General features: G+C 41.2%; 1 protein-coding gene across 1 annotated transcript; it reads left to right on the top strand.

The window, feature by feature from the left end:
* Nucleotides 1–958: 958 nt before the first annotated feature.
* On the top strand, nt 959–26,037 carry rnf38 (ring finger protein 38). The gene is made up of 13 exons (XM_084930418.1): nt 959–1,107; nt 2,057–2,757; nt 13,605–13,666; nt 20,306–20,508; nt 20,620–20,992; nt 21,120–21,284; nt 21,534–21,704; nt 22,262–22,447; nt 22,564–22,667; nt 22,794–22,878; nt 23,009–23,130; nt 23,249–23,348; nt 23,615–26,037. The coding sequence occupies exons 2-13, from the start codon at nt 2,145–2,147 to the stop codon at nt 23,675–23,677; spliced, it is 2,247 nt and encodes a 748-aa protein (XP_084786544.1). The 5' UTR covers nt 959–1,107; nt 2,057–2,144; the 3' UTR covers nt 23,678–26,037.

Genomic DNA, 26,037 nt, shown 5'->3' with positions numbered 1-26,037 from the left:
TATGTGTGTATTAGGCCTGTTGTTGATGGGTTGGGCTTCAGTATGTGTGAAATGAGAGAACAAGACCAAGGGAATAGGGTATAGGAGGCAAGATAGACTCAGATGGCGTTAGATGTGTGTGTGTGTGTGTGTCTGAGAAAGAGAGGACAATCAGAAACACGTACAGTTTTCCTCTCACATGTCATTCTTCTTGCTCCCATATCCCCCCCCCCCCCCCCCCCAACACACACACACAGTAACAGTAGTTTTCATAAATATTTCAAACAGGGCATGTTCTTGACCTTTGACACGGCACCATTGAACATTTTTCAAAAAAAGGTATAATGGTCTCAAGCTTCTGCAGCTGTTTGTTTGTTTTAACATTCAATCACATTTTCTCCAGCTTATGAGAAAACATGCAAAACCCCTTTTTAAACGTGAAAACTTTGGCCCAGATCTGATAAACACAGGCACTTCATTTATCCTAGTGGCCTAATTTATTTTAGATTACGGCTGAATAATCTGCCCTCCTCCCCCATTTTTCTATGTTTGTCACTATTTAATAACGTTCTAGTTATTTTTTTTCTCGCTACTGTAATTTTGTAGCTCAAGTAACTTCTGCAAACACAGCAAATACTTATTTTTAAAGCGAACTTTCGACTCCAAAGGAAACAGCTGCAATGGGTAGGCTTGGTATTTGTAAATAAATAATTTAAAGCCCCTTTTAGTCTGCCTCTCTGCTATCCACGGCTTCTGATTTAACAGCCCTACTAATAGATTGCCGAGCTTAAACCGGTTAGTTTCACCGGTAAAGTCTGGATTTTAAAATTGTATTTATAAAAACAAACTAACATTAACAGTTTTAGTCATTTGTCTGTGTTTTTTGCCATCGGTGACTTAACCAGCATTGTGTCTGGGGGAAGCAACTACAAATGCACTCTGTTTTCTGTCGTCGATTGATCCGGTCTGGTGAAATCCGACTTGAGCGTTGACGGTCTGTCACATTTCACGCTGACACCGAGCGAACACTGGGCTCACACACTCGCGTTCATACACTCTCACAGACAGGGCTCGCAATATTATCGACAGATCCGAGTTGGGAGTACAGTCGGGGAGAGCGCGTTGAAGGTAAGTTGTTAAAAAAATACTCAGAGCAGGGGAAATAGACCCGGTTTCAGCGTTAGACACAGAGGCGGGGTCATTCCTTAAGATCCTGTTAATTTTAGCCGTGGTTCTTTCTTTGTAATTTTAGACCGGCCACTTTTAATGTTTCTCTCTGCGCTTTGCTGTTTGCTTCCATACAACCGGGAAAGCTCTACCGGCTCATCCCAACGCAGCGAAATCACACGAATAAGTTTATACACAACACCGTTTTGTTTTCTTACTATTAACCAAATATTTTAAAGCGCTTCGAGGCGTGGGTGGCTAGCTATGGGATTTTTCTCTGTGTTGGTCGGTAGAGGAGGAGGGGTTGGTATGGCTTGCCAAGCTAGCGAACGACATTACGCAGACTGGCTAAACAAGTTTAAATGTGGGTTAAAGTGGCGAAAGTTGTTTTAAAGTCGGTTCGAGGATAATTGGGATTCCGAGAAAGCGAGCTGGTGTGGTAACACTGTAGTTATATAGTTAGAAGAAACATCATAACGCCTTTACCACAGCGTGCTATGCGCACTAATGTTAGCATCGCCCCCAAACGCTAGCTTCCCGTCAGCTAGCGATCGTCGTTGCTGTTGTGAAGTTAAAGCTGCTGGTGAGCCGGGAGAGGAATCGTATCCCTGTCACATTCATGTAGATTGTTTTTTTTAAATTCCCAAACAGTATAATTGAGTGAAAACTTAAATATTCACAATATTCACAATGTAAGCTGATGAACCAGTTTATGAAATAGCAAAGTTTTAGTACCAAACTACCAGTTAACTCAAAATTACAACACACGTGCATGTCAAAGGAAACTGATGGCTTTGACTTGTTTGTGTAGGTAGTCCAGCTTGGTGAATGTTGTGATGTACAGTGTTAACAGAGTACCTCACAACTCGATTTAACTCTTCCTAACTCATTTAATTTGTCATTTTAACAGTGTGTAAAAGCTGCTTCGGTGAGGGGAACGAGAGGAAAACGCAGGAAACAAAAAAGGAAAAGAAACGAAGGAAATCCCCCGAAAGGAAATGCCAATCGCAGCCGCTGGACAGCCAACGACTCAGGAGCCTCGAGTTTGCCCCCGGTTGCCCTCCACCCCGGAGCCTGTCCCTAAAGGGGCTGATTTATTCGACGAGGCGGGGGCGACAGAGTCTGCGGAGCGAATAGAGTACGGGGGCGCGGAGGGGGGCAGAGGACTCGGGGGCTATAGTTACAGCCAGAGCGGCGCGAGGGGCTTTGTACAGCCCGGATCTACCAACGGCTCTCCGCCGCAGTCCCCAGAAGCGTCCTCCTCTTTTCTTTTCCACCCCCTTCACCCCCACCAAATGACCATGGAACCTCCAAGGACTCGATCTCGCTCACGGTCTGGATATTATCAGTCGTGCGGTGTTGGAAATGGCAATGGAATGACCGGCAGCGCAGTTATGGTATCTAACCACCACCACCATCTCCACCACCACCACCATCAGCAGCAGCAGCAGCAGCAACTACATCCACAGCAGCAGAACGGTGCCGCTTGCGCACCACTTGGAACTCACAGTATCCACTCGGAGAACCAGCAGCGAGCCCCAGGAAGTAACGCCTCTCCCGGCATTCAGAGGCTGTCTTCTGTTCCCGGAGCGCACCGCATCCCAGCAGCAGGTAAACGTCTCCACTTGTCATCGTCACTGGACGTGTATGTGGTTGTGTAGGTTTAGAACAAGAAGGAAAGGCGAGTCACACCTCCACTTAGACTTTTAATTTCACACTGTATGCGAGTTGAAGGGACATAAGCGGAGGTGTTCTAATACCTTTCTTTAGAAGCTAACAGAGAGAGGGAGGGGACTGCCCTGGGGTTGGCATGACTGTAGTGTCTGTGCATGTGTGAACACATTTGATGTATTTTAATTAGATGGGGTGTTTTATGTTCTTGCCACTTAGCTATAGTGTGGATGTGATACACAGTTAGCACATACAGTAGGCAAATGAAAAACAGCAGCCTGTGCTGTGGACTGGGGTAGCCTCAAGCCAGTTGAACTGCTGTGCATAGTTAGTTAACCAGACTGCATTTCTTTAGGCACTGTGGCATGTCTACTTTTAGTCAATTACACAAATATTGATGTAGCTAGGTAACAAGCCTTATAATGTGTACAGGCAAAATCTTTGACTAAACTAGGTATGGTCTGTTCTTTTTCAAAGCTTCTTGGAGCGAAAATTGTAGCTAGATAACCCAACTTGTTGGACTGTAGTGTGAAGTTGTGAACAAGAGTTAAAATATCCTCATATATTACTCATATATTATGATATTGAATAGATCAATATTTAGTCAGCATTTACTGTTATAAATGCACATACACATACAAAAAAAGTGCTTATGACAGAGAATCAGCTGACCAAAGTGGTAAACAATCTTAGCCATGGCCTCTGTTTTAACAGATATTTGGTTTCCGTCTGAGGTTGTATTCCGTTTCAAATGTTCTTTTCTTTTTAATTTTTTTTTTTATTCACAGCTACCTGGGTAACCTCTGCTGTGACGTTTTTGCTCCATTGCAAAGCAAACTTGGTTAGAGTATGTGTGGACTGGTGTTAAATAAATGTGAGGGCACTCTCACACAACACAGTGAGTGCAGTGTTGTGAACTTCATAACATAGAAGCAGCACAGCTAGAGTTTCACATTCACTGAGGCTATGGGAAAGTTTTCCTTTCACTAAAGCTAATAGCACACCTAACTGGCTTCACAGGTTTGAAAATGCTTCTGCAGTTGGCAGTATCCACGGGTGTTGTGGAAACATTTTACTAGTTATTATTATTATTATTATTATTTTAAAGAAACATTGTAACATTCTCAAACAAAATCCCCTTTTTATACAGTGACATTATGTAGTGGAACTTTTGCTTTATAAATCTTTTATTTTGCAAATTAATTTGAGTCATTGACATTAAAATGTAAGGACTCTGGGAAAAGCAGGGTTTAGGTTTGGTCTCATTACAGCAGACAAATTACTCATGCCGATTCTACCTCTTGGGATATGTCTAAGACCGCAGTCATTTCTCTCACTAAGCAACTCATATATGACAGACGGCCTAGTTTTTTTTTTTTTTTGTGGAGGTACTTACTTCTGCTCACCTCTTCAAAATATGTCCTCACTTGGGTACACCATCGAGATACACAGTGAAATGAAACTATTGAAGTCCATGGCTTGAGTTGCATATATAAGAGTAATAATGATGAAGATGATGATGACTTAAAAAAACAAAACAAAAAACTGTCACATTTTAAACAGTAGGTGTTTGCATATCTGTGTACACAAAAAACTGAGCAGGTCTTTAGAGAGACTGGATTTACCTGTTTGGAAGACTGAGAGCAAGAACACAGCTGAACCCACATAAACAAAGAGAGGCCTCTTTTGAACACTCAGTCATTAGGTTGTCGAAGCAGTGTGTGTGTTACTTGTATACCTTTATGTTGAGTTCCAAGGAAATAAAGTTGTGTCTCTGTATGTTGTTCTTAGGAAGGAACGAAGAACCAAGACAAATTAATAGGAATAAGAATAAAAATATAGACTAGTTTGCCAAGTCACAGTGTCTCACCAAACTGCTTCTAGTTATCTTCAGTGTTTATCGACCCACTGAGACTTGCTGCCTGTACTCTATCATAGTAGCTTCGCTGTGAAATGGATAGCTCAAATCAATGAATGGAATGACTTTATTGTATTTCCATCCAAATTGATTTTGATTTAGAGGAGGAGGACCTGGGTAGAAATTCTATAAATTTACCAACTTGTTGTTCAGACAAATTTCAACACAACCTGACACCCACAAAAGAACAGATACTCAGAAAGGCTACAGGTGGATGTACACATTTGTGTTTGTACTTTACTCTCTCCTGCATTTGTGTAGGTAGATGATGAGTCTAACAGTAGAAAAAATGCACACATATAAAAGTTTCTTTCATTTAGTAGATACTGCAGTTTAAATATAATGTAAGTTATTGTTTTATTTCTATGTATTTTTAATTGAGTGCTGTTTACATTGTTAACTGCAGGAAGCAGGGGGTGGGGGTGTACTTTTATAGTTAAACGTACTCCTACAAGAGTAAAGCAGCTGGCTAGCTGGACCTTTCCCACCACTACACACCTCTTATTAAACCCTCTTTCCATTCTCAGAATGGGATTTGCTTGCTGGGAGAGAGGAGGGATACTTAATCCATTCTTCCACTGCTAGTCACCTGCGTTGGACATGAAAGATAATGATATCCTGTACTCTTCAGTCCCCTCCCTACTCTCCTCTCCTTTCCCCTTTTCTCCACTCATCTCCTCTACTCTCCTAGTCCCCCGTTGTAATTATTTTGCTCCCATTTTCCTCTTTATGTGTTGTTCTTTCATACTTGTTTCATATTGTACACAGTGCAAAGGGTATTTTCCTCTTTTTTTTATCTGTCATAAAGTTCACATGACTTTTTAGGAAATCATTATATTTTCAGACTTAAGAGAGCTGATGTCTGCAAAACTAAGACTTGAGGTTGCAAAAGAGAAGCACAGAAAAGCTCTCAAAATGCTTAAGACTGCTGCCAATTGGTCCAAGTTGATAAAAACATCCTTTGTAGCAGCTGATATCTTACCCTGATTGCGACCCACCTCTGTCACAGTCTGTCCTGTTACTCACATTCACTTCTCCCTCCCGTCTGAATCAGTCAACCCTTTCTGTACCCCTCCGGTCCATTTTCTTTGGCTTCCTCCTTCACATTTGTCTAATGGAGGGATCGTTTTAATGGATTGCCCAAAGCAGCAGAGAGGCGGACAATCCTGCCACTCTACCTCTACCCCTCCACTCCACTCCTGTCCTCTCCATCCTTCTGTCTGTAACAGAAGTGGAAACATGCACTCTGTTTTTTTGCTTTCCTTTGTCTTGTCGCCCAGGCAACCCCCTCTAGTTTGAAGAGAAACTCTTTCACTTGGATTGACCAAGTAGCAGGGGTTCCCTGCTACTCTGTCACTCCAAATAAACAACAAAGCAGTCACTTTGGTCAGCAAGAGAGGATCCTTGGAATAGGGGAAAGTGACCTTAAATTAGCTCAGAATCTAAGGGAAAGGGCTCTGATCTGGTTTGGAAAAAAGGTGCTTCTGAGACTAAGTGTAAGAGAGAATGCCAAAGGGTCACTTAACTCCTGAAGAAAGGTCAGTATGAGGAGAGAAGAAGGAAGCCAATGAGTGAGCAAAAACTGCAATAGCTGGTTAAAAAACAAGTCAGTGGTGGGAATTTGTAGTCATAGGACTGCATTAAGCAAGTACAGTGAACGAGTTTTAGGAAGGTCAGTTGCAGGCAGGGGATGAGGAACGGGAAGATGATTAGGCTGAGACCAGGCAGTGATAACAAAAGGAAGATGTGAACAAATATAAGGAAGAGGGCTGTTGAAGAAACATAGCACGTCAGGGGTGCGGCCATAAGCAAAGCATAGACAGGAAGCATGTTTTTCTTGCACAAAGCAGTTGAGTGTGCAACCTGAGAGGAGGTGTGGATACTGAAAAAGTGTTGGAGGCATGAAGAGGCCAGAACAGTTGACTGAAGTCAAGACAAGCACTAACTTTGGGAATGTGGGTAAAGGTATGTGTCAGAAAGGAATGGATGGTGAGTGAATTAAGGAGGAGGATGGGAGGGAGGCATACTTTGCTCCTGGTGTTTGCATGTTGGCCTTCTGTTACTTTCAGTTTAATTGCATATGTCCACTGGATGTACCTTTTTGTTATATCATGGCTGCAAGCCTGTGTTTCCCCTTTTGTTGCGAGAAATATCCTCTTTTGTAAAATTCTTTTCCTGCTCATGTAACCCTTTCTCAGTAAGCTGCTGGGAAATGGCATATTATGTCAAGTTGTACTTTTCAAGTACTATGATAGGGCCACCATTAACCCTTAGCACAAGTATAAACCCAACCAACTTCATACAGAATAGAATAATCCTTTAATTGTCCTACAAGGGGAAATTTGGGTGTAATACAACTTCATGTATACAACTTCATGATTTATATTTTCTTATTCTCGCCTTTGGAAATTTCTTTTTAATCTCAAATAGCTTCTGTTGCAATTCTGTGCTTCAACAGTTGAGTATCCTTATCTTTGTTGATCATTTCAACACTACCCCTCAATGTGTCCTTCTCCCTTTCCACCTCTGTTTGTCTTTGTTTTCACTGCTTTAACCAAGACTGCTCATTTACATGAACTGAATATTTTAATCTGCATAGTTGAGATTGAAGTAGTAAGTTTGTTTTGGGTGTTTAGTAAAGTGTAATTGTAAGAAAACCCTTCCCACCCCCAAACCTCATGTGCAGGATAATCCACTTCTCTGCTGTCCACACATATGCTGAGTGTTTTCCAAACATTCATCATTTTGCCAACATATGGCTAAAAGGCTACATCCATTGAAAATTCAGCGCTTCATGGAGCTGTATTTTGGCAAACAGGAACTGTTTAAACATACTGTGCATACAGATGGGCAGCAGAGAGGTGGAACACGCTGTAGGGATGGTAGAGAAGAGTCATTAAGATATTTCAGTGAACTATAAGCTTCTGTCTGTGTTTGTTTTTGATACCCTTTCCTGCCACCTGTCAAGCTCTCAGGGGTGAAAAAAAACTAAAAAAAAACTGGGAAATTGGGTTTTGTTTTTGATATATATATATATATATATATATATATATATATATATATATATATATATATATATATATATATATATATATATATATATATATATATATATATATATATATATATATATATATATATATATATATATATATTGCACTTAAGGTGTTTTATTGGTCAGAATGTGAAGATAATTTCATTTACTTATTTATTTACTCAGTATCTAGTTGGAGGTTTTTTGGGGGCTGTGAGATTTATACCTTCCAGCTTATGAAATAATATTACACTTTTTTTCTTTTCATTTGAGATAAAAGATGTCCAGGAGGCTTAGTTTCACTTAAGTTAGGGATTGGAGCAGATCCCAGCTCTAATAAGTAGAGAGCCAGGGTACACTCTTGATCCTGGCTTATAAATGATGTGTTAGTTGCCCCAAAGACAGAGAGCAAGCACATTTTATTAGTAGCTATTTCCAATGGGCTCCTCAGAATGTAGTTCAAATAGTTGAGAGCTCACTTTGTGGCACTAGTGTCAAAATTTATGATGGAAAGTAGAGAATTAAGACAGTTAGCACTCTCCTTTTCTGCCCATTACTTTCCTTGTCCTAATGCTGTTGCTCAGATGGCTTCTGTCTTTCACTGAGGGGAATGTGGAGAGGAAGACTGAAGACAGAAGGTAGAGTGAGAAAAGAAAACGAGTGTGAAAGAGCGGTTCGCTGTGTGCATTTTGTATTTTTATGAACTTGACTGACTTGGTGCGTCAGTGCACACGCCTTATTTACTTGCTGCCTGGGTGGGCTGGGAGCAGGAATGGGACTGTTAGAAACATGTGCATACAGACAGGATGACGTCACAGTCGAGCTAGAGACCAGCTTCATATCAGCCGCAACGCTATTGAGTTCTTAGACAACTATTTCTAACACATGCGCTTTTTTAAATCAATTATGAAATAAAACTCCTCTGCAAATATTTTAATTTTTACATTTTTTTGTGTCACAAATACATAATAGAAGAGCAGCATACTGGAGCGGTGTGACCAGGTTAATTTCCAGTGAGTCTCGTACCCTGCGAATGGACTCTCAACTCCACTGGATTGAACCTGCTGGCGGTAGTACTGTCCTCTGTTCTGTAGATGTGGTTATATCGACATTATGGCTCCTGAACCAGTACTCAGAGTCGTGGGGGCTCTGTTTAGAAGAACAAGGGACACGGGGCCAGCTGGTATGAGTACAGGGAGTATTGGTGCTAGTTGGTTAGCAGCAAACTTTAAAAGCAAGAGCAAGAAAATTAATGGATGTAATAGTTCAGGGAGACGGATTTAACAAAAAAAAAAAAAAAGTGTAGTAGTGAAGCACCACTTCAGCTCAGTAGGTGAGCAGGCGACCACATGCCGCATGGAGTTCAGTGGCTCGGGTTTGAGTCTGACCTGTATTGTAGTATAATGAAATGAAAGTCAATTGCAAAGTATACTTCAGTGGGTGTTAAGATACCCAAATGGCATAGCACAGTAAAGTTTCTGTGTGTCTGCAGATCCACATTTTGCCATTATGTTGAAAGATGCATAAGGTCAAAACAATACCAGCCTCGTCATAAGGCATGCAAACTTCATCATGGCAAAAGTTTAAATCCAAAAACATTGAAAGATGCTTCAGCAAACACTATTTATTATACATACACGACATAATATTCTGATGTAGGCATGCAGAGATGAGGTTTCAAAAAAGAACATAGACGTGTGAGTTACTCACTGTTGCCCATATTCACAACAAGTTCGCACTCAAGTATGTTATGTGCAACCACCTGCACACGCTTGCAGACTGTGGGATGTAAATTTTCAGGCTTGAGAAGAAATGCAGGATGGAGGAGCAACCTCAAGGACTGCAGCAGAACGCACAAAAAAGATAATGAGAAAGATAATGAGGAAGGAAATGTAGGAGGACAATGAAGTGGGAGAACGGTAGAATCAGTCCCATTTCTATACGTGACACACTCTTTTGCCATGAAGCGCGTGTGAAGCAGGTAATGGTTGGGCAAGCGTTACATGCCCGCCTATTTTAAGCTTGGATATCAGCTTGTTACTTGACTGCTTTGCGCTAGGGTGTGAAGTGTGCTCTGACATGTGTTCAGGAGGCGGGGTGATGTGAGAGGTGTGTATATGCGTGTGTGTGTGTGATATACATATGTTCAGTTTTGCTTACTTTCTGTGAATGCTATGTAAATGGATACAAGTTCTGCAGCAAGCCTTCTGTGGCTGGTTGTTACTGTTGAGCTGGTGATTTGTTAAGTAAACCTTTTGCTTATCTATCATCTATCCTTTCATCTATCATTTCTGTTCACCCACTCTCTCCTGTGTTTTTCCATTTGGACATGAAACGGGAAGATGTAGTTGAATAAAGATAGATGGTAAGAGAGAGGCTGATGGAGATCATGGATAGAGATGGTGCGATAGGGCAAGAAAAGGAAATGTGGGTGCCGTGCGATAAAGCTTCAGGAATATATGGGAGGGAGACAGGCCGGCAGATAGGGAAATAGATCGGTGGCTGGGAGGGATGGTGATGAAGTGATGGAGAGTGTGAGGAGGAGGAGGATGTGTAAGGAGGGTGTCTGAGCTGAGTGCAGGGGGGGAGGGAGGGAGGGATGAGAAGGGGAGGGAGAGGTGAAGGAAATGGATAGAAATAGCTGATGCACTCTGAGGCTTACGGAAAATCAATAGCAGTCAAGAGGGGAAGCCACAACCCCCACCCTGTTCCCTCTCTCTGGCTCTTCTCTCTTTCTCTCTCTCCCTCCACTCGTTTTTCTTCCACTCAGTGTCTGTTCCTGTCTCCCTTTCCTCCTCAGTGGTCTCACCTTTTCATGCATGTTTCCAGCCCTGTCCTCTTCTTCTGCACCTCCCTTTTGCCCTCTTCTTGTCACCCACACTTTTCTCTCTCTCTCGTTCTCTCTCCTCCTTCACCCTCTCCTGCCAACATTGTTGTGCTGGTTTCGTGAAACAAACAACTAAAGTCGATGGCAATTTTCTGCAGCCACGGGGAAGGCGGGGCCTGCAAACTATTCATTCTCCACATAGTTACTTAAGCTGGCATTGCTTGCAATCATTTTTCCTTCATTTAGATAAGACCTTTTTAAATTTCACACAGCAGGAAATGGTTACTGCACACTCAATTCATTTTTTAAAAGTTTTTTCAAAAGTTTGTTTTGTGACTTTCAAGGAGACAAGAGATGAATTGTGGTGCTCTAAAGCAGTACTTTGTGTCTTTAGTATTATAAGTCATAGTTTTTCATATCATCTGCTTCACACGGCAGACATTTAATTGTCAAAAAAACTCAATTCTCCATCACGATGCAGTCTGTTGACCTTATTATTCTAGCAACAAAATATCTTACTGTGTTCGACTTCCTCTTGTTCAGATAGCTATGCAAAATTCAGTTTTAAACACAAAATCACCTGAAAGTTAAGTTTAGAAAACTTTGCAGCCTATTGCTGTTTTCCCACATGTATGTAAATGTTACTTCACAAATACTGGTTCATTATGCTTTTAACCTGGTTAGCTGTTTTTCCAGCTAACCCTAGCCTCTTGTATTTGTACACTGACTGCTTCATTGGCCAGACTGCTTTTGTTTTAGTCCATGATATTATTATTCTCCAAAGATGCTCATTGTCACCAACTGACTACCAACTCTGCTATCTTGGACTGGTGCTGTTTTACCCTGGAAAATTGCTGTGAGCTGGGAGGGCCACTCAAACCAGGTGAAGAACTGGTTCATGTGCTGCTGCAACAATCTCATTGAAGTCTCCACAGCAGAATAAGACTAACCATCACCAACTGTAGTCCAAAACAGTAAAGTTGGACTTTATCTATATCTTTATTTATAATGGGAGACTTACTTGATTATATTACCCATTTCTTTGTCATAGACTTTTTACTTGGTGGGGCAAAGACAGTTTAACGTTCGACCCCACTGCTTCCTCACATGTCAAGAAAAGTTGAGGACTGCATTGGATTTGCGAAAATGACTGAAGACACGGAAAAGGTGATTCAAGAAGGTCACATCCTTTGCAGAGTCCGTGGCTTGCCAATGAAGGTTCATGTGACAAAGTCCTTCGTACAGTAGTTCAGTGTCCATGAAATCCATTTTGTACTGTCTAAAACTTCCTAGATATTGTCGAAGAATTTGCCATTTCCTCGCACATTGTAATTCATACTGCAAATCCCACCATTCGGCTTTTCTCTGTGCCCTAACAGCAGAACCAAGATTGTGCACAGTCTGTTAGTCCAACAGTGAACACGATGTTACTGCAACATTTTAAACCTGCTCTGTAGCTTCTGTGTTGTGCTCTATAGAGTGACTCTAACCGAATGACTCGTTTCTGAGTCAATTTACAGGATTCTGACAATGTGCAAGTGAGACCACATTCAGGGAGGGAGCTGGATTTTTGCCTATTGTGATCAGTGAATGAGTGTTGCAGAGACGAGCCGCTATGCAGCCGGCGAGCTCCCTGAATACTTCACCAGTACTCCGTCCCAAATCATCTCAGTGGAAATAGCCTTTTAGCCTGGTTTTCACTACACTAATATAAGCTTTACTTACTTCAACCTTTTCAATCCATTTATTTGTCCTGCTCTAGGGATTGAAGTATGAAAGGAAATGCTTTTTAAGGACTGAAGAATTCACTTGTGAAAACCTCACTCTGCCTCTTTCTGTCTCTTCCCCCCCTTTGTTGTCAGTCATAGCTTCACTTCAAAGAGGCTGGCTGTAAGCAGGAAAAATCCCACAAACAAACAGCCGATAGGTGAAAAATTCTCTTTTTAAACACCTTTGTAATTTTTTTTTTTGTGCATCTATTTCTTTTTACTTTTGATTTGTTCATTTTTATTGAAAAGGTAGTCTTGTCTGGAGTGCCCTTGGGAGTGCTTACCCTTGGTGTGTATACCACTGCCACCATCTGTGGTGAGGACGTCTCAGGCGAGAGACGTCCCCACGACAAAGGAAAAATAAAAGCCAGAATAAATAGGAAAGACAATAAAAAGATGAAAGGATTGTTGAAAAACAAAAGAGTAAAAGTCTTAGCTGTGATGGAAGCAGCGGTATCATCAGAAAGCTTCTCTAATCCAGGATTACTGTGTTTATTTTGTGTGTGTGTGTTTTTGCATGTGTGCCTACATCTACTGCCTCTGATGTGAGACAAGAGTATGCCATATGTGTTTCAGTCACTTTTTTGCCGTACACACGGTCAGCAAGCGTTCTCACAAACAAACATGTTGTCATTGTTTTTTGCTGCTGTGTATAAAGCCTTAAGTTGGGTTAGAATAATAACAACAAAGGGATTAAATGGAGATAATACAGAGGTCTCCAAACAATGATGGCTATAATGTCAATAACGCCAAAAGGTATTCCTTTTATGTTGTAGTTTATATTGTAAAATGACACACAATACACTGCAGAAAAAAAAAACTTTCACGGCCATGTACATAAGAAAAACTGATGCCTATTTGCGTTGTATTTTTAGGGAAATGACCTGCTTCTGTATTTTTGGATGAGAAATACATAGAGAAACTTTTTAGCCTGGCATGATGTTGTTGTTCAAATACAATTTTGTTAAACTTACCAAGCGCAGATGATGGCGATTTCTGGGCAATTTAAGACTTTTTGCTGTAGTTTTTTTGCATCCAAGAGGGTCTGAGTGGGGAAAAAGAGTCGTAGGAGTGTAGAGATGGCTTAGTAAGGATGTCTGAGTGCCCTCCGTTTGTTGTGACCATACAGGGGCATCAATTGTGACCTTCAAATGGACTTGAAAGTGGTATAATAGGGAAAAACTACTCATTTCGAAAGGTTTGTAGCAAGCCTTACATGTTCTTTCCTTCTTTGTACAGGAGCCTCTGGTGGGTCCTACCACTGCCACCCAGACCATGCGTATGGAGAGGAGAGCGATAAGGTAAGAAAGACATTTATTAAAGTTTTCACAGAATTTCTGCAAAATGGAAAAACTTTTAAAAATGTACTGGTTTAATGACCCCTCTCCCAGAGATGAAGCTTTAGCTCTGGGAAGTGCTTGATGGTGTTTAGTATTCAGCAGCAGGCAATGAGGCTTCTTGTGTAGACATTTGCCTCCAATTGCCTCCTTGAGAAACTCAAACAGCAGTGCCTCTGCTTTACATTTCATAAATGCCAAAGTATGTTAAGAGGTGGTACATAACTGTATGCACATTATACATCTGTGAGAGAGGACTGCAGATTGTTGTTTAAGTTTATTCTTTACAAATAGTTAGGCTGTCATTGTTTCATGTATTTGTTGTTTACTTTTGTGTAATGAAGCATACCATACCATGCTTTTGAATAACCAGCTGATGTCCAGTTGTTTACAGCAGATTAATCTGATTACTGGATATTGCATTTAGCCGCTTTCCGTTATTTGCAGTGTTTTCACTAAAAACAGTTTCCCTTTTCTGTTAAGGGTGCGCATCCTTTTTGTTTCAGAAACTATATGTTTGTGTCACCAGTTTAAAAAACAAAACAAAAACCTTGTGTGTTTGTGTGTGTGCTACTGATAATATTTCAGTATACAAGTGTACTTGAGTAAATGATAGTCATCATCACAAGTGAAGTTGTGTGTTAAAAGCTAACAGATGAAGTGGAAAACGGGTAAAAAAAAGGAGGAGAGGCGAGACAGGATGCTGAGGAAGGTGTTGCAGAAAGCTTGGAGGAAAAGAGGGGAGGGAGAGAGGCGAGGCCAAAAACAGGGAGGGGGTATTGCTAATGATTTCACCTCCAGCTGTGGAACTTGGTTGGAGTGAGAGAAGCGAAAGGAGGGGAAGGAAGGGAGGAACAGTGGCAGAGGAAACAAAATGGGCTTTGAAATCTTGTTGATGGAAAGAAAATAAGTGGGGGAGGGAGAAGTGTTTGAGTGCTAGTGGGAGCATGTCTGCAAAATATTAATGAATCTGTAAAAGCAAATGACCATATTTGCTCAGTGTGCAAATTCGTGAACAGATTCTCATGGCAGGAAAGAGAAACCCGGTCTCTATTGTATTTTTTTTAGGTTTGTATTTTCATGCAGTCTCTGGGCCTCTCTTTTATTTTGGTTCTCAGCAAAGACAGTGAAGCCATAACAGCTGTTGGCCAGAGTTGCTATGCGTATGTGGGTGAGAGTGGATACATGCATACCCCAAATGTAGACATGGTGAAAGAGAATGTGGAAGGGTGTGTCTGCACTTCTGCTTCAGGATGTCTGTCCACTCTGGTCTGTGAACATGCTGTGGATGCTGTGAGAAGGAATAGGAGGGTGTGTGAGCCATAGATCAGCGGTCCCCAACCGTTTTTGCGCCACGGACCGGTTTATGCCCGACAATATTTTCATGGACCGGCCTTTAAGGTGTCGCAGATAAATACAACAAAATAAAACTAGTACCGGTACCGAAAAAAAGAAGATTTATTCATAACACACGTGAAAAGACCCAGGAAAACAGAGTAAACGATAAAAACGATAACAAAATAATGCTGAAAACTGATAAAAACCCTGAAAACTATACATTTCACACCTGAGCCTCAACTCTCGCGGCCCGGTACCAAACGACTCACGGACCGGTACCGGTCCGAGGCCCGGGGGTTGGGGACCGCTGCCATAGATGGATTCACAGTTTGTCACAGTGTGTCAGTTTGTTTGTGTCAGAATGTTTTCTTCTCATATTTTCTAGCTTTTGTTTTTGGACCAGATGTGTGTGTCTGTGTATAAGTTCACAAGTTCGGGCACTCAATTAGAACATGAGGGCACATTATAACACATTGCTTTAGGACACACACACACACACACACACACACACACACACACACACACACACACACACACACACACACACACACACACACTCCTTTGTCTGGCAGTGCTCCCCTCCCTCTAACGTGGGTAGACAGGCCCATCAAACTTTCATAGTAATGGGCAATAGTCTGCATTTGTTAAGATGTGTTTGTCCTGTCTAAGAACCTTTTTTGGCCTCATGTTTTAAGCAAGGGTCTTGGACAGGGCAGGCAGACAGGGAAAAAGCAGGGGGCACATGAAGAGGCGATCATAGATGGGTTTAGATTATCTGATGGAAGGAAAGGGGGGATGGTAGGAGGTTATTCGGAAGGGTGGGGAGAGTGAGTAGAGTAGACTGGCTTAGATATGAAAATGGGCACAGTAGATGTCCCTAGGGTTTTGGGGTTGGGGCGAGGCTGGTAGAGAGGTTGTGGGGTGTTGGGTTGGAAGAGAGGAGCTTAGTGTCTCAGAGTGGGGTGGGGGTGGACCACTAGTGCCCTCCATCCAATGCCGTAATGGGCGTATTGTAGTATCTTCTGCTGGTTTTGATAAAATGGAATGGAGAAAAGCTTATTTTTCATTTCTTATATAACAAATAACCTGTCTTCACTGTTTCACTCCGATTCCAACTTGAACTTCAACATATGTTGTGTTGCATTCAAGTCTCCCGAAAGAATCTGCTGACTTTTAAATGTGATTAAAAATGTGTTTCAAAAGCAAAGCAGTGAGGATAAGTTTAATTTGTTGATGTGTACTTCATATATGCCAAGTGTCCATCCTAAAAAAGAAAAAAGAATTTAAAAACACAGATTTTAGTTTCAAAAACAGTCTGGGATTATGTTTTAGCCTGGACAGCAGGCAGAAAAGACTTACGTTTCTGTTTGAGCCATGTTTGCTAATTAAATTGGGTCAAAACATTATAGCTAGGCATTTCATCCTTCTTGTGTGGGCATTTTTTCCCCCCATTGCCATTTCTTCCTGTAGCGATTGATGATGCTTATGGTACTGCTTTAATAGATTGTCATATTTGCTTTGCGACTCCTCATCTTTGGTCCAGGTCCTTTCTTTTTGTACCTTTGCTTTTTGTTCATTATAGTTTTTTCTATAAGCCAAAATCCCTTTTGTCTTGTTTACAGTGTCACAATCATGCCCAGCATGCATGTGTGTCGTCATTTTAATATGCCTTCATAGCCTTGTTAGTACAGACAAGAGATTATTTGTAAAACTCTAAAACACTGCTAGTATGTACAGAGATTTGTTTTAAAATGAAAACATATTTGTGTGACTGAAGTCTTAGTCCTCTCGTCATGTCAAGGCTCATATTTTTATTTGTTTAGTTTGTTTCGAGTTCACCTGTTTGACGAAAGAAAATTTCATACTTTGAAGATAAACTGAATTCATTACAGCACCGAATACGAGATGTGTTCTAGAAAACAGCTTACAGAGTAGTAAGAACACAAAAACAAGACTGAAGCAAAAGCCATCTCAATGCGCCTCGTCCATTTTATTCATGTATTTATTTTTCAAAATGTTTGGTTCATTCCTCCTTACCTGTTGAAGAAAACCCTTAAAAATAGAGATCTGAATGAATTTTAATCAGGGGATAAGGCAGGAAAGGATTTGCTCAGCTATCACATGGCTTCAAAATCAGTTACAACAGACTTGCTTGTATTCTGTTTATCTTGGACCCAAATGATAAGGTGTATGGTGAGTCACATAACATATAAAAAATTGAAGAGGCACACCCAAATCCACATTTTTTCACTCATTAGGGATCCAAGGGGCCCTCATTCTCTCACGTTGCTTTAGCCCTTTGATTGGACAGATTCAAATACCAAATACCAAATACTCATTTCTGTATTTCTATTTTTTATTTATATATTTTTTCATCAAATATCCTTCCTTCTTTCCAGTCCGCTGATATAATATTGTACATGCAATACTAAAGAAAGCCATAGTTAGTGTTGGGGCTGGGCAGAATAGAAAAATTTTGATATATTGGTACCAGTTTATGTAATATTCAAGAAATTACTATTCTAAATAACAAATATGCTTAATGGGGAGATTACACACGTTCCCATCTACATGTGATTTAAATTGACTGCATTTGAACATGACGGTGTGCTCAAGTTTACTCTAGCCTGGCTTCTAGCTGCTAAACAGCTTTTACTGTACAGACCAGCCCTCCAGTGATGAAAGGCAGAAACACTGTTGTAAACACTGTTGTAACTAGGGATGGTAAAGAACTAACTTTACCAGGCGTGATTACTTTACGGTAATCACGCCTGCACACTATTTCATAAAAATTCACTGGCATTTAAATGGTGCTTTTCTAGTCTTATTGATTATAGAAGATGCATTCACACACACATAAAGACAAGATGTTAGTTTATTAAATTTTAATGAAATTTGCAGATTGTTTCGGTGGAGTTTAATAAACTCAGCCGTCTGCTCCTTGCTATCTAAAATATAACAGGACACTGGAGTATATTTTCGAGCGTCTCACACTTCTGATAATCAGTTGTCTGCTTGATGTTTATTCAGCTGTGTAAAAACTATAACTTTAATCTCAGCCAAACCGATTTACTCAGGAACAAATACAATACTGAAAAAAGCCAAACAATAACATTTTTAAGTTATGTAAGTGACTTATACATCATGTTTAACCTGAGTAGCAAAAGACGGCGGTGGGTTTGAAAACGATTTGCCGGAATTCCGGTGTTCTCACCGGCTCTAGTGAGCCTTGAACCCAGCCTAGCTATCGAGCGGGTGGGTAACAGACGTCTCCGAAAACGTCGGAGCGCTTTTGAAAATATGTGGTGTCTTGATAAACTGATCAGATATTTGAGGTTTACACAGCTACATTCTCGCCTGAAAATATGTTAAACGTTTATTTTGTGACCCAGAAAAAATAATAAGAGTAATATTAAAACTAACTAGCTGCCGCCATTGTTGGAAACTGAGCTGGGCCGCGCTATGAATTCTGGGATAGGTTGGGCCACGAAGTATACACCCGGACCCATCCTTCAAATCTGGGGAAATGAAGGGCTCATTTGTTGGAGTCTTCAAATTTGGACAGTCTTCGTCGTGTCGCTGTAACGTAATCGGCCTACAAATGCGGGCACAAGAGGATGCGGTTCCTGAATTTGGACACAGCTACGATACCGGACACTGCTTCTCCTTCTTCGGGGTTTAACGGCAGCTGGCATCCTTGTACATGCAGTGCTGCCATCTTCTGTTTCAGTCCGTTATTACACTCCTACTACTTATTCCTGCGTCTTTTGGGATCTTACAAAGCTTCAAACGACGCGTCGACTATTAAATTAGTCGTTGACGATTTTGATAGTCGACGTAATCGTGACTAGTCGACTAATCAGCCCCTAATGCAGACTAGGAGTCGAATCGCCAACATTCTGATCAATGAAAGGGTGCTGATCAATAAACTGTTGTTTTTTAAAGGTATTTGTATTTATGGTCAAACTATTTAAGTTCAAAACTGCGGCCTGCATCACCATTTCTGTTAAACATATGGAGATGTATGGAGATGACTTTTTTGTTGTCCTTGTTGCCTGATAGTAGTTATTGTTTGCCTTTCCCATAAACTTGTCAAGCCCAGGTCACATTCAATATTATGGGCAAGCCATTAGTGTATACTCTGTTTGGGCCTGCAGTCAGAATACATTTTGAACATTTTTTTTTCTTTCTCGAACAGCAGAGTTTGCCTCCAAAGAACTTCAGAAGCTATTGTTCTTTATAGGCTGTAGAACTCAAACAGTGGCAGCTGCCCATGTGTGAATGTGAATTTGCGCATGTCTGCAGGCGTTTCCATAACTGTGTGTGTGTGTGTGTGTGTGTGTGTGTGAGTTTCTGCAGTCTGCTCTCCAGCTGTTTCCTGTTAGCTATCACACTGCTCTCAAGGTTGCTGAGCTGTGTATGTGTGTGTCTGTGTGTATGTGTGCTAAAAAGTCACAGCCGCTGAGTCATTTTTATCACACTTTAACAACGTGTCTCTCCCACGAAGAGGGGAGCTGGAAGCAGGGATCAAATAAGTAGAAAGGGGGGGAGCATTGAGAGGGTAACTATGGGGAAGTGTGTGTGTGTGTGTGTGTGGTGTTTCTTAAAGAATCCATGTGTTCTTCAGAGCACAGCAAAGGTCCTCGTAAAAGAGTGACTAAGTACTGACACATGGATATGTGTGTGTTCTTGCCTCACCAAGTGCTAAGCGTGCGAGTCACTGTTTGACAGTAAGTGAAGTGACTCACAGATGAGTTGGTAGGATTGAAGCGGTGTATAACTTATTAGTCAGTCTAAACCTGGATGACTAATAAACTGAGCTATGTCTCTGTTTTTGTGTATGTATTGTTGACTTTTTTGACTTCGCAAGAAAGAATTTGTCAAGCTATCCAATTTAGGGAGTGTTCTCGTAATTCGCACATGGGCTTGTGAGTGCTTGTTTTGTTTGCATTTCCTTGCGCCAAGAGGAAGTGACTTTCAACCCTCAGGGCCTTCGAGAGCTGGTGGTGTAATATGCTTTCTTTCACAGATGCACGCATCCAAAGTATGTAAGCTCGCATGGAATATACAGGAAGTACCGTTAGTCACAAAGGAACATAATGTCTAATGTGATGGTATGGATTGTAAGCTAGAGGGACTGAAAAGCATGGTGAAATTGATTTATTTGATATGAGTTCCATGGGTCACTGACCACAATATCCATTCCCTCTCTCCTCTTCTCCCCTCTCCCCTTTCCTCCTCCGTGTTTCACCCCTCCCTCTACAGAGTGAGGAAAGCCCCAGTCCAAAGCGCCAGAGGCTGTCCAGTCAGTCCGTCTTGGAACAGCTAACCTCATCTGCACCCCCACCTTCCACCCCTTCTCCTCCCATCCGCCCCTGGGAATCAGGACCCCAAAGTCGGAGACAGTCTCATCCTCACTCACATTACCACCAGGAGAGATGTCTCACTCCAGCCCGGCACAGACGCAGGTAAGGTGGCAGTTTCCAGATTTTTATTTATTTTATTTTATTTTTACACTTCCACTATTACAACTTACCTCAGGGTCTGTGATATAAAACTGTTATTTATCCCTTTTTTAGTCCACCAGCAAGACGTCAGCGTGGCCGTCTCTCCAGACCCTCTCGCCACCTGCCTCCTCATCACCACCCCCCCACCCAAGGGCCCATATCTCGTCTGTCACCATCCGAGCTCCAGGATGAAAACTACCACCACAACCCCCATCCATCCACTCCGCAGACATACCCAACACACACTCCCAGCGCCTACGGTCAGCCTCCCACGTCTGGGGGTGGAGGGGTAGGTTCAGAGGAACCCCGAGCTTTCCATCCCCCCAGCCTATCATCGCGACTACTGCACCCGGCCACTCACCACCATCACCACCACCATCATCAGCAACAGCATCATTCAACGCAACAGCAACAAGGAGCCATGGTTATGGATTTGCATGAACAGGTCAGTCTGCAAATATTTTATTTTCTGTGGAAAATGATAGAAAGCTGCGTGTGTGTGTGTGTGTGTGTGTGTGTGTGTGTGTGAGAGAGAGAGGCTGTACTTCAACTTTGGTGTGATTTCTCATCAGCTGCAGCAGGGCACTGTACCTGTCTCCTACACGGTGACCCCAGTCCCTACTCACGGTCTCACAGCGCCTTTGTGTAGCAGTCAGCATCTTCCACCTACCTGCTCCTCACAACAACAGGTCCCTGCCTGCAGCGTGGTCTTCAGCACTGGACAACACTACCACCCGGTGAGAGGCATAAAACAGTGTAAAAGTTAGTAGGAGTGTGTGGGTTTCTTTGTTGATTTGAAAAATAAAACACTTTGTACTGTGCAGTTTCTTTAAAAGAAAACTAAAGTGAGCAACAAAAGTGTGCCAAAACCTTTCCTGTTTGAGGAAACTAGTTAGTTTTCTCAGTTGTGGCTGCCACCTTGTGGTGAGACTACATATTACAGTGACCCCCATTTTATTTCTCTCTTCTCTTCCACTCTCTTCCAGATGATACAGGCATGTTCAGTGCAACATTTGCCGGTGCCCTATGCCTTTCCCTCACTGCTATCCAGTGATCCTCAATTCCTGCTTCACCCTCCACCTCACATGTCTCACCACCCACCCCACCTCCCCACACCCGGACAGTTCCTGCCTTTCCAGACACAACAGCCGCGTTCGGTACGTGATCAGCTTTACTGGCAATGACCTATATCGCTGTGTGCAATACATGCAGTGACTTATATCTGGTTTTATAAAGACTTTAAACAGTGTCAGTGCTAGTCAAACACAGGTGTGTTATTTGCCCAAAGTTGCTGTTGCTGTTTGTTATACTAAAGGTAGAATACAAGAAATGTTGCTAAAACTAGACCAGTATATTTGTTTCATTTGTCCAAGTGTTTTATTTAGCTACAGATGAGAAGTTATAGAGTAAATTGGTATTCTTTTCTGTTTGTTATTCCACATTACAAGACGTGTACATTTGTTTCTTCAAGTTACAAATATTAAGATTTTACATGTTACATGTCTTAATGTGTCTCTTTAAGAGTAGTTGAATCATTGGAGTTACAACTTTTAATATTAATTAAACTGTAAAGCCATCAGTTATAAATTGTGTTATTAAAATATGCTGTTTTGTGATTTTGCTGAAATCTCCAAAGACAGAGAAAAAAAAAATAGGACAGCAAACATGTCTAACCCACCATAACGCCTGGCATGCTTTCGTCATTTAATCACAGCCCTTACAGAGGATTGAAAATGAGGTTGAGCTTCTGGGAGAGCAGCTTTCAGTGGGTGGAGGTTTCAGCTATGCCCACCATCACCATCACCACCATCACCACCAGCCGCCCTCTGCTCTGGCGCCTTCAACACCGCTCCAGTTCCTTTCACACCACGACCCCCTGTCACAGGAGCTTTTTACAGTGGTGAGTAGATTTGTCAAATCAGATGTTCATTTATGTTACAATGTAGGATTTTTGTAACATGAAATTTTTAACCATAGTGTAATACATTTTTTTCCATCTCTTTTGCTGTGTCTTAGCCCTATCCTCACTTTATGCCTCGGCGATTCACAAGCCGGCGTTACCGTTCTCAACAGGCAGTACCCCCGTCTCCCTACCACCCCAGCTTCCTGCCTTACTTCTTGTAAGTTCCTTCTTAAAAAAAATTCTGTTGGAACTACGTGGCTGAATTTGCAAGAGATCTGAGTGTACCTCAGGATGGTAATGAATGCAGTGTATTAAACTTCTTCATGCTCTTCATCCACCACAGGTCCGTGCTTCCTATGCCTCCAAATGTGGCCCCTGCTATCAGTCTAGAACTGGATGTGGATGATGGAGAGGTGGAGAACTACGAGGTAGAACAAACTGCTGTCGAGCTGTCACATTTTTCATTTTGTTTGAAAATACTGCATCCTAGAATCAAGCGACAGTTAATATGATGACTTTTTTTTTTGTAAACATGTCCTTTATCTTCGAAATCTTCAGGCCCTGTTGAACCTCGCAGAGCGTTTGGGAGAGGCCAAGCCCAGAGGTCTAACTAAAGCAGATATAGAACAGCTTCCATCATACAGGTTCAACCCCAACAACCATCAATCTGAGCAAACACTGTGAGTACCTTTTTGCGTGGATTTTCTTTTGTTTTGTGAGCAGTTGCAGGTGTTTGTGCAATTTAAAATGTTAGCCCAAGACCATGTGTAAAAAAAGCTCCTAACATTTGTCTTTCAGGTGTGTGGTGTGCATGTGTGACTTCGAGTCACGCCAGCTTCTGAGAGTATTACCCTGTAATCATGAGTTCCACACCAAGTGTGTAGACAAGTGGCTTAAGGTGAGTGATGACATTCTTTTATTAGGATAACGGTAATAAATTCCACTGAGGTTGTGAAGCTCAGGCAGAGCAGTCATGGCACAGCAAATAACTGTGACAACTGAACTTCCAAAAAGATATTGCCTCACTCGTGTTTATATCTAGCAGCCTGCATTCTCCTGACTTGTAAATCACTTCAGTAAACAGAAAATTTACACACTTTATTTGCTGTGCTGTTTGTATTTGGTACATTAATAATTTAGGTTCTTTATTTAATTTTTTCCCAGGCTAACAGGACCTGTCCTATCTGTCGAGCCGATGCCTCTGAGGTACAACGGGACTCTGAGTGACCTCCTATAAATATCCACAATCCCTGACTCCCTGTTGGATGCACCAACCAATCAGTGAACTTCCTTACCCCTTTACCACAAGCCTTTGCTTACACATAACTGGGACCACTGCTCATTAATCCTTCACTCTATCCCACCAGAAACTGAATGGTAATTCTCACCTGGGATCAGCATTTATAGAAGTGTGGAGACTTTTTGCTGACTCGTGCTTACTTTATCACTGGACTTCATAGGCCTTCCGTTTTTGGACTATTAGACCCTGCTACCCTGCCTTCTTCTGATGGTTAACGCTCACTATAAATGGCCTTTAAAAACACACCCACGACACAGTGTCATGTGCAGGTGGACATATATGTACGTATTTAAAAAAAAATGGCATTATGAACCCTTCTGAATTGTGAACTGTTAAGTTCTGGTAGTGGAGAGAAGAACAGGCTTATTTGAAAACCACCTGTATAGTTGTACTAACAAACACTGAGGGGGGAAATTGGCAGTCCAAAGATAATATTTTCGTTATTGTTTTTCTGGTTATAATTAAGCAGTGCCATTTTTGGTGTGCAGAGACTGACCTTTTTAACTAGACTCATTATAATTGTGCAGCAGAATGAGCCAGTTTAATTTCTCTGTGTGTATTCTTGCATTCCTTGGTTTCTGAGCAGTCTGTATAGGGTGAAACAAAGATACTGTACACTGTGTGACAAAGAGTGAGCTACTTTGGAACAGTGAAAAAATACACTTTATTTTCTCTATCCGAGTGTCTGTGCGCGAGTGTTTTTTCAGCAGTGTGAGCCTTTTCACTTGTGGGGATGTGAGTTTTACACCTCCTGTAGAATTTATGCAGCCTATGTGGTACAGTGCATTTGCTTCCTAAATTGTTTCCACTTTACTTCAGATTGATTTAGACCCAGTGAAGGTCAAGGGTAACTTCAGATCTTCACAACCAAGGTTCTTGGGAAGCTGACAGTGCGTCTTTCTTTTTTAAACCACACATTAGACCTTTGAATCTACATCTGTTCCTTCTTCTCTAAAACAAGTATAGGTTTAGTTTTTTCCCCTTAAAAAACAGAAAATATATTTATCAACATCTCAACATGCTCAGTAAGCTCCTCCTCCAAGACATATTTGATGAATATGGTTGAATTAATTAAAACTCAACAATTTCATCAATCCTCAATATATTATAATTTTAATGGGAATATGGTATTTAAAATGTGACTGTCTGTTTTTGGTACCTTTCTATACTTTTGGCAGGTAGCGAATCCAGTGTTTTCCCCATCACTCACGGGGAAGAAGTTTAAAGAGCCTTATAAGGTCACCGTTAAATCTACTTTGGTTCACTGGTGGATTTTTCACTTCAGCACTTTAATATGTAGATTTATGACCTATACACACACTCTTTTCTAAGAAAAAGAAGCATTAATGCATAAAAAATACAGATGTTCTTCAAACATCATTTTCCAGTATTTACTACACCCTCAATATATCAGTTCTTTCAAATTCCCACAGTTTATTTCCAAAGGTGTTTATTCTCGGTATCTTAATAATGATCATCAGTCATGATATAACTAATAAACCTCAAGCACAAATCAGGCTTTCAAATGTAAATCCCAAATGGTCAATATTTTTAAGATGACAAGCTAACATGGGCCATAAAAAGTAAAGAGGAAGTTCAGTGCGGCACCTGCAGTGTCTTCCGTCTGACATGCCTTTTTATCCAATCTGATTTTCTCCTGGTAGAACTTGTATTTCTTCACTGTTGCCACATCAGATGGAAACATTAATTCAAAGTGGATTTCTGTTTTCCAGAATCTGGAAAGAACATTGGTTTATCCAAAACACTTCTTTAGTGTTATCAGACGTTTTTAAAAAGACAACAACTCTTATTTAAACAATGGGAATCACTGTTTTTCTTCTTCATTTCTGTACGCATCCCTTTTGTGTCTTAGGATCGTTTTTTGTTGGACAGTTTTTCGTTGCTTGGTACACTAGCAATTACCTCAGTCCCACTATTTATGTCTTTTCAGAAAATGGCACAACCAGTATCCTTAGTGTGCATCTGTTCATTTTCCATGCAATTTGTTGGGTTGTTTGATATATATTCCTTTAAACTCTATGAAACTTTCATTAAAGTGGTGTCATAGTAGTTTCATTATGTATTATATCTGTAACCAAAATCGTTTGAAGGTCTGTTGATGATGATAATGAAATTTTTAACAAACATTTGTACATTTTGTATGAGAGTTGTTACTAGTAATACTTTATTAAGTAGTGCAATGATTTTTTTTTTTAATCCCTTACCCTGTCTTTTGGATTTCAAAAGCTGGTTCAATAATAAATGTATAACATGCTCTTCTAAAACA

Source organism: Perissodus microlepis, chromosome 6, assembly GCF_051167445.1.
Source record: "Perissodus microlepis isolate ML-2025 ecotype Zambia chromosome 6, ASM5116744v1, whole genome shotgun sequence".
NCBI classification, from domain to species: domain Eukaryota; kingdom Metazoa; phylum Chordata; class Actinopteri; order Cichliformes; family Cichlidae; genus Perissodus; species Perissodus microlepis.
The sequence above is the reverse complement of the archived record's forward strand: the minus strand, read 5'-3'. Positions and strand labels throughout refer to the sequence as shown.